Source organism: Syzygium oleosum, unplaced genomic scaffold (genome assembly GCF_021117445.2).
Source record: "Syzygium oleosum isolate NSW1041296 unplaced genomic scaffold, Sole_v2.1 Sole_v2.21, whole genome shotgun sequence".
In the NCBI taxonomy this organism is placed as follows: domain Eukaryota; kingdom Viridiplantae; phylum Streptophyta; class Magnoliopsida; order Myrtales; family Myrtaceae; genus Syzygium; species Syzygium oleosum.
Genome location: NW_026607505.1, coordinates 6,266,047 through 6,274,965, shown reverse-complemented (window position 1 = coordinate 6,274,965; position 8,919 = coordinate 6,266,047). Strand labels below are relative to the sequence as shown.

The window sequence follows — 8,919 nt, the reverse complement described above, 5'->3', positions numbered from 1 at the left end:
GCCCTTCTGGGATATGACTTAGGTTATAGATATCCATCGACACACTGGAATAGTACTTCCAGAGGAAGCTCGATGCTGTCTAGATCGAAATTAAGAAGCCCAGTTGAGGTCGAAGCACAAATTATGAACAGCACAGTTTTAACTTTTAAGTTGGTGAACTAACAATTGAGAAGCTACCGATGAATTTGGTCTCCGAGTAAATGAAATTCCACTATTTAGTAATAAAAGGTCAGCTGATTGCAGCAGGTACACGGTGAGGAATTGTCCTTTGCAAATGAGCCATTCCAATACCGCGTTAAAAGCTTACATGGAACAACAGTAATCGACCCACCAAACATACCGTACAAACGGAAGATCAAGCAAAGCCTTCCATTGTACTCGGAATCCCCGGTTCGATATAAACACTTTCGTGGTACTGGCTCCCTGGATGGGATAAAATGATAAAAAGACACCCCACCTTTCGGTGTTGAAGAACATAAAACCTAAGCTCCTGAGTGCTATCTTGAACATGAATCCCCCACTTCTTCTAAAAGCTGCTGGAGAAATCGTGCACAATCCGTGGATCATGCTAGAAGCATCAAAATGCACATGATTATTGTAGAGACATTGGCAACATGATAAGAGAAATGCTAAATCAGGTTCTCCTCCCTCTCTGGACTTTGACAAATCTACTCAATTCCGATGCCAGGAGCAAGTAACTCAACAACCAACATATCTTCCAATAGAGGTATAATAAAGCATATCGCTTATGATGAGCAAGCCCCCCTCAGCGATTCGACATTGCATTAATTTTAACAGTGGCACACGAAGGGAAAATAAAAATCTAACCTGAGATATCTAGAGTTGTCTTCCAAACAATAAGGAGAAGTTTGATGTTCGACATGAAGTTGAAATTAAAAAAGAGAGACCACACTAGAAGCACCAGAAATCAGAATACAGGTCTCAAAGGGGGACATCTTTTGAATCATGCCACCTTTATCTACACGTCTTTTCAGTATGGATCCACGGAAAAATATTCATGCCTATGCACAGCAGCACAGCAGCAGGAATGTCCATATTACAGGTTTGGCCAGGTCTTTACACAGCCTCAGTCTAATTATGAGCAGCAAGACCTGTGGAATGTCAACTGATATATCCGATCAGAATGACAGTATAACAAAATAGCCAAAGAAAAAGTCTTCTTCTTCTATTCCACTTATCATACAAAAGAAAGAAACCATCGGCAGCCAATTAAAAAGAAAAAAGAAATTTCCGCCAATTTAAGAGTAACCCAACTTAGTAATAGACCAACAACAACGAAATGCTTAATACTAGCTTTTGAAAATATGAGAGAAGATTGACCTGCTCAAAGTGCCATCTCAGCCTGCAAAGCAGCAAGTTCATCCTCCTCGGCTGTCCTCTGAGGAACTGGGCGGGATGGACGCGGACCAGCTGGGACATGCACTGGAGCAGCTGGAGCTGTTGTGGCAGGCTGAAGGAGCTGTTCTTCCAACTCAGCGCCTTCCAGTTCTTCAAGCTCTGCCTCAAGCTCATCCTGGAATTACAAAGTGATTAGAGACAAGCATGAACGTTCCAGAAGGTAGCTAGCTTGAGATCCACCCAATCAGTGATCAAAAGCATATCTAAAATCAAACAAAGTGTGAGGATGGTAACCTCATCAAAGTCAGCGGCTGCACCAATAGGAGTTGACAATGCCTCTTGAATTTGTTTCATGTTCTCCGTTTGTTCATTTATCTCATCCATGGTCTTGTCCACATCATCAATATTTCTGTGAAAAAATGGACAATAGAAAACTTTACAAAATGATAATGGAGCACCCAGCTAATTCAAGCTCAAGAAACTGCAATACAAAAGTGATGCACATTGCATAGAAAGAAACAAAAATCAATAAAATCAAAACTCCGGAATTCAGAAAGGAAAACAAAAGTAGGACATACGTCGCCTTCTGCATTGCTTTCATGGCTGCTGCTCCAGTTCTCAGAGCATCCACAGTCTCAGTTGTTGCTTTTGCTCCTTCCAACATTATCATCTGGACCATTCACATATCAGACATCTCATCCTAGAAGCAGATATCAAGGAAGTTCTGAATCATTGAATCTTGATGGCTCACCTGATCATGAATCCGAAGTTGGAAATTTCCAAGCTGCTCAACTTGCTGTTCATACAGCCTCTTCCTCTTCAAGCATTGAATTGCCGCTGCATTCCCAACGGCACAACTTTATGTCAATAAGATAACAACTTGCCGACTTGCCATCATATAGCTTCAAGTATCATACAAAAGAAAAAAATTCTTGCATAGTTGCAAGTCATAGTTACTAGGGAAAAGAAAACAAGCAATATAGGTGAAACGATAGAAAATTTAAGTTGCAGCCACAAACAGCAAAATGTAATGGTAAAAGAATTGATTGTGCTAAAATTTCTATCCAGTAATAAGGTCACAATGATACAAAGGAAAGTCCAAATCAGAATGCAACGACAGATTGAAGTGCTTGACTGCCATAAACAATGAAATAATAAACTGAAGAAGAAGTTTCTGCGGATTTGCGCTGCATTCTGTGTACACAACTCCATTCCTAATAACCAGTGGACAGATTGAGAAAATGAAGCAACTCCGAGAAATAACATAACAAAAGCAAAGGCATAAAAGGCATTTTTTATCCAGGAAAAAGTTGAGCTGCATGGCCATACCCCTTTTATTTTTTGCTCTAGTGAACTCCTTCGCTTTCTCAACCTCTTGAGAAGCCTTCTTTATGAGAACTTTCTCCTTTTTCTCCAGCATTTCAAGTGTCTGTACAGAAAGGAGGACAGAAGGGTCCAAATGAACCAGTTAAATATACAAATGATATCCTATCGTAATTTGTATAGACTAAAGTTCAATCATTTTGAAAGCCTACAATCTAACTAAATAAATCCACATCTTACTATAGAGAAATGCGGAAGCACGTGTTTTACTATTATACGTACTTGAAGTATGTATTTCTTGATTACTGACAACACGAGGGGAAATCGAAATGAAAGAGACTCTCTCCACATAAAAGAACGGACTCCTCGGGAAATTTTTACAGATACAGATAAGCCTTCTACCAGTTGGATAATCAGATCAAAAATTCGACGCACTGAATAAATGTGTGATTGTGTGCCTCGGTGCCTCGGTTGAACTAGCACACATAGCCGCAGATTACTTCCCCACGTAAAAAGATAAAAAGTTTACAAGCAGCTTTCGCTTTCAGGAGTAAAATAAGTCAGAAAGCTTATATGACACTATAGTATGCAGCCAATTATTGGCACGCGGTTGTGCATCAGACCCAGACACAATCACATAGAAGTGGCAAGTTAGCTAATACTGAAGACTGACAGACTCAATTATTGAAAGTGAAACCATCGTCAGAAGTCTAAGATTAAGAGCCCCAAGCAGAGTCCCCATAGGGAGCACAAGGAGGTATATCTAATCGCCAGTTTTCCCACAAAACAAAATCAAGAACCAGTTCTTCAACCCATGGAGAAGGGAGAGATCGTTGATTGCTCGATTACTAAGTAGCATTCATCTCCATCCATCCAAGCTGAAAAACTTGAAATCGAGCGAAGGAAGCACGGATCGAATCCCCGGCACGATCAACCGACCACGACGAACTGCGAATCAAAAGACGTGTACGGGGAAGCGGACAAAGCAAGGGGATCTTGGCGGGGTACCTCGTTCAACTTGTCCAACGTGGTGAGAGCGTTGGTCTCCTGCTTAGGTTTCCCGAAGAGCCGGTTAAACATGGTCGATCGCCCGCCCCTACAAAACCCTCTCGATGCCCCTGATCATCATTGTCAACACCACCAAAACAGAACGAATCGATCAATCAACCAATCAACCAATCAATCAAGATCAAGCCCGTATCGAGCGCGATCGATCGGCAGGAACAAACGGGACGGGGTCAACAGAGGAGGGGGGAGAGAAGAGCGCAGGCAGACCTCGGGGAAAATTGACGGCGGAACTCGATGCCGGAGGAGGGATCGAACGGAGGCGGATACGGCGATGGCGACGCGGTGGTTCGGTGGAGAGGAAGTGGTGGTGGAGACGGGTGGAAGAGAGGGCTGAAATTGGGGGACGACGGAGGTTTGCTTAGGCGTGTTGATTGAGAGAGAAGAGGAAGAAGAAGAAGAAAGGCGACGAAGCAAGGAAGCTGCTCCCTCTCTCTCTCTCTCTCTCTCTCTCTCTCTCTCTCTCTTTTATACGACGTCGTTTCGGGCAGCCCGCGTCGGGAGTCGTCGGCAAGCCGACGTGGACGCCACTTCACTCCTATTTCGTGTTGGTTTCGGACTCGGGGCTTGAGGTCCCCCGGTTGTTTCGCTCTATTAGGAGGGAAAATACCACCCCAAAAAAAAAAAAAAGGTCTTCAACTTACTGTATTTGTGTCAATTCAATTCTCGACATTTCAATTATACCAATTAAATTCTGAATATTTTAAGAATTTATCAATGTAGTCCATCCGATCAATTTTGCCCGGAAATCGTTGACATGGTTGCCGACCGTTCTACATGGCAGACCAGTGTTGACGTGAATAAATTTTACAATCTTTTTATTTTCTTTTTCCTTTCCTTTCTTGGCCTTTCTTTTTCATTGTGGCCGGTGACCCTCGCCCAGTCGCAGGAGTCAAGCCCTCACCTGGGGATCTAGGGAGGGTTGCTCTCATCGAATCTAGCGAGAGTCGCCCTCGCGACATCTAGCAAGGGTTTAGCAGCCCTCGCCCACAGCTAGCAATGGCTTGGGTGAGGGCCGCGACCTTCGCGGGCCACAATGAAAAAGGAAATAAAAAGCGCAAAAAAAATATTATAAAATTATAAAATTTGTCTACGTCAGCAGCGATATGATTGCCCGCCAAAATTGGCCGGATGGACTATATTGGTAAATTGTCAAAAGGTTTAGAATAATTGAAAGGATTAGTACTGAATTAACACAAGTGCAACAAGTTTAAGGACTTTTTTGGTACTTTTCCCTTCCATTTGGTCGCTCTTCTTGATTTTAAGTTTTCCAACACTTATAATTTGATTTTCCCTTGGCGCAAAATAACAACACTGTATGTATAATTAAATTCATGAGGTAATGGCGCAATTTTTTCATAGTTCTTTTTAAGTAGAATGGTATTTTATATCTTGACAAGAACGTCAAAATAAAACTGCCCTTAAGCTAAAAATTTTCTCCAAATAAGACAACTTCAAAGTCATAACAATGTCAATGCTCTCTTCTCGGCCCAAAGGAAAAATAACTATAGTAAGAAGCGCTTTAGTATCTGCTCAAAATTCAAGATTCAAATCCTTAATATAAAAGAGACATTACCCGGGCAACAATCTTCAATCTTAGTCGAGAATATTACTTATCTAGGTCATAACCTTGCCGATGGAACAACCTCTAGGATGGGAGTAACTCTCGCTCACGTGACATCTCTCGCGGCAATCCAAATTACGGGGCGAAATAACTATCTTGACCCGATTGAGCCGCCTTGCTGGCCTGGATAACCGCATTGGTTAGGTAACTTCGCATCCTATCTCGCGAGAAAACATGAATTCGAATCGGTGACCAAATCGTGGTAATCGACTGACCATACCTATTTTCTTGGGGGGAAATCGGCATGCTTCATTTGAACCGTTATCATTAGGAGATCTTTTCTCATCTACCGACAACCACATTGATTAGACCGTACATGGCCGTCCCAGTAAGAACTAAAGAGGAATCAAAGGTATGCAAAAGGATCCTTATCTTGCTACTTCTCCCTTGATCAGGGGTATCAATGGATCGGGTCGGGTCGGCTTCCACTACTACCCGACCCGAATCATAAGTGTTCGTCTTTCTTTGACCCGAATCGCATAGGACCCGTACTAAAAATCCGGGTCGGGTTTCGGGTTTTTGCGTGGGTTTTTCGGAGAGTGCGTTTAGAAGCAAGTCTAGTAAGAACTTTTTTTTTATAGAGTGGGTATTTATTAAGCCGCTCGTCACTTTGAATATAACTAAATTGCTTGTGAAATCAACTTGTGTACAAGAGCTTTTTAACTTAAACCGTAAGCTTCACCATCTTTTAACGCCTGAAAAAGTATAGAATCCAATTGCACTGGAAGCAGCAGCAACAACATCCAACAATCTAGAAAAGGAGCTCAATTGCCATAACAAATAAATACCTTTTCCCCCACAGAATTAAGCGATGAACTAAAAGACAAAGATTCAGAGTAGAGAACTACGGAAGCTCCTCATTGAAGTTAATAGAAAAACATACGAAACCTCATCATCAAAGGACGACCAAGATGGAGGCGGAATCAACGCCGGCGACCAAGGGGGAGACCAAGATGGCCTCGATTGAGAGATTGTGGAAGGAGACGAATCGTTCCGTGAGAGAGAGAGTGTATCGCGAATTACTACTTAGGGGTTTCAATTCAATTTTGGTAAACTAACATGTTTCGGTTCGATTCGTGTTATGACCCCGAACCGAACCGAAACAAGTCACAATACCCATTTTGTAAATGTATACTTAAACATAATAAGACCCGAACCGAAAATACATTAAAATTTCGGGCCGGTTCGGATCGGTTCGTGTTTCGGTTTGGGTATTGTGTTTGGTTTTGACACCCCTACTTGACATGGATAGCATATCTCCATGGATCCTATCTTTTTCGTGGAATTTTCTCCATTCAAATTTCTGATTTATGAATTACAAATATAGATAAACTTAATGAGAGATAAATACGGGTAATACTCAAACTTGCAATCCAGCAATTAGGAGTTCTATCGAAGGAGATTTCCTACTCTCCTACCCCAATCAAAGATGGAGAAAGAACGCAACCCAATCTGAAAATGCCAAATTTTGTCTCCATCCGCCCCGCAAATTTGCAAAACGCGTCGCGAGTTTAATTTGGAATTAATCTACGACGAATAAATTTACGTTGATCGAGAATTGGCAACAGATTCAATTCGAAAGCAACTCCTCATCACTGATTAAGGCTATTAATACTACAGATAGCTTGCCCCCCATTGGGAAATCTCAAAAATCGGTGACAACATTCGAAACCTGACAAATCGCAACCAGTCTACCGAAAAGGATACTAAGGAAATCCAACACCACAAAGATCGTATATTTTCAGTAGTTAAGGTCCATTTGATTAATGAAAAACTCTTTTAGAGAAATTATTTTTTGACTTTACGATATTTGAATAACGAAAAACTAATCAATTATGTTTTTCGTGAACCGAAAACAAGAAGCCAAAATTTGCGGAAAACGACTTTCCCTTTTAGCAAAAAGGAAATCACTTTCTCTATATCACCAAACAAAACTAACAATTTTCTCGAAAAATGATTTCTATGACAAAATACTTTCATGGTGCCAATTTAGTCCTAAAGAAAAGTGTCAAAAAAGTCTTAAACCTTTTGCATTGGTGTCAATTCAGTCCTAAACTTTTTGCATTAGTGCCAATTCAGTCATTTAACATGTGAATAGCTATTAGCCGAAAGGACTGAATTGGCATTAATGCAAAAAGTTTAGGACTGAATTGACACCAATACAAAAGGTTTAGGACTGAATTGGCACCAATACAAAAGGTTTAGGACTGAATTGGCACAAATGCAAAAGGTTTAGAATTGAATTGACACCAAAAGAGGTTTAGGACTCAATTGGCACTAATGCAAAAGATTTAAGACTGAATTGGCATCAAAAAAGGGTTTAGGACTAAATTGACACAAATACAAAAAATTTAAGACTTTTTTGACACTTTTCCCTACGAACCCCTAGTAAAGCAAATTTTCAAATAAAATAGACATACACTAATCAAAGCACTAATCACCATTCGATCGACTCACAAAAGATGGATGGCTTTGACAAGAACAAATTTTGCATTCAACGAGTTGACTCGAAAAACTCGATGATATCCAGTGAAGACGCGTGCGTGATAATGAGGGCCAAGCCACCCATCATTTCGAATAGACGAAATTGAAATACACACACATCTTTTCGTGAGTTCAATGGAATTGCAGGAAAGCATTACTAAAAGACACGCCTATACTACAATCCCTTTGTTCAGAAGAAAAGCTCATACTACGTGAAGAGTGATCCCATAAATCAATGCACGAGCAATCTTATTTGATTCAGAGTTTAGTCGAACACCAACATGACCGGTGTTACTGGACACGTTCGCCCGTGGAAGGACCAGACCAAGTGTCCGCTAGAACCATTGAACATCATAAACACAAAAATACAGCATCAAAACCGATGGCTATGCCAAACTGCACTAAAATGCATGCCATCCGCGATGTATTAGATATGAAATTAGCAATGCCAAAATGGCGATACTTCTTGGTAACAACAACGCCCGCGACTTAGAGGTATCAAAGCTTCTAATTGGCAAAACTAGCTTTAGCAATTCCAGCCTTTAACCATTTTCCTCATATATGGGTCTCTAATTACTTTCGAAAAACCCAAAACTGGAACAGATCATACTTGCAGATCAAACTTTCAAGAGATGATATTTCAGCATGAGAACTGGGAGAATAAGTAAGGAGAGGAGTGTGTGTCAATTGTCACTCAAGGCAAGTAACTCTGGTGCTCCCAGATGCATGTTTTGCATGTTATGGCCTCTTCTACAACCGCGCTCATCAAGAAAAAAGTTAAGGACGTTAAAGATGGCACCGCACAAAGACCAGAACAAATCCCGAGCATCAAAATACCAACACGAGTTGTTCATTGTGCAGCCGTGAGAGACTAGTATAGGCATAAGAAACGGACACAGATCAGCATTCCAATCGCCACGAGTCCAAAGACTGATACTTGCTAAATGATGGTTGGATGAAGAAAGCATGCCGAATGAGAATTGGATGAGGAAAGCATGCCAATCGAGCGGGGATCGTATGCATCCCAACCGCTTCACTCCCTATAACATATGCAGGTTCTAAGT

The 8,919-nt window shown here is 41.2% G+C and overlaps 1 protein-coding gene across 3 annotated transcripts; it reads right to left on the bottom strand.

Annotated features, from left to right (window-relative positions):
- Positions 1-746: 746 nt before the first annotated feature.
- Positions 747-4,130, bottom strand: LOC115671351 (vacuolar protein sorting-associated protein 32 homolog 2). Of its 3 annotated transcripts, XM_030592902.2 has the most exons (8): positions 3,958-4,130; positions 3,691-3,800; positions 2,689-2,788; positions 2,111-2,196; positions 1,938-2,029; positions 1,654-1,768; positions 1,342-1,534; positions 747-1,112 (listed from the first exon to the last, which is right to left on the bottom strand). In XM_030592902.2, exons 2-7 carry the CDS (start codon positions 3,760-3,762, stop codon positions 1,346-1,348), a joined length of 654 nt encoding a protein of 217 aa, XP_030448762.1. In that variant the 5' UTR covers positions 3,763-3,800; positions 3,958-4,130; the 3' UTR covers positions 747-1,112; positions 1,342-1,345. The 3 variants fall into 3 exon arrangements, with proteins under 3 accessions (XP_030448762.1, XP_056177075.1, XP_056177074.1); XM_056321100.1 differs by lacking the exon at positions 3,958-4,130 and having other exon boundaries at positions 747-1,126; positions 3,691-3,845; XM_056321099.1 differs by lacking the exon at positions 3,958-4,130 and having other exon boundaries at positions 3,691-3,845.
- Positions 4,131-8,919: the final 4,789 nt, after the last annotated feature.

Excerpts from the sequence above, each read along its gene's own strand:
- LOC115671351 (XM_030592902.2), bottom strand. The coding sequence starts at position 3,762 with ATGTTTAACCGGCTCTTCGGGAAACCTAAGCAGGAGACCAACGCTCTC. Across the intron at positions 1,769-1,937 it reads AAAGCAATGCAGAAGGCGAC|AAATATTGATGATGTGGACA; the intron begins GTATGTCCTACT and ends ATTTTTTCACAG. Across the intron at positions 1,535-1,653 it reads CAGCCGCTGACTTTGATGAG|GATGAGCTTGAGGCAGAGCT; the intron begins GTTACCATCCTC and ends TTGTAATTCCAG.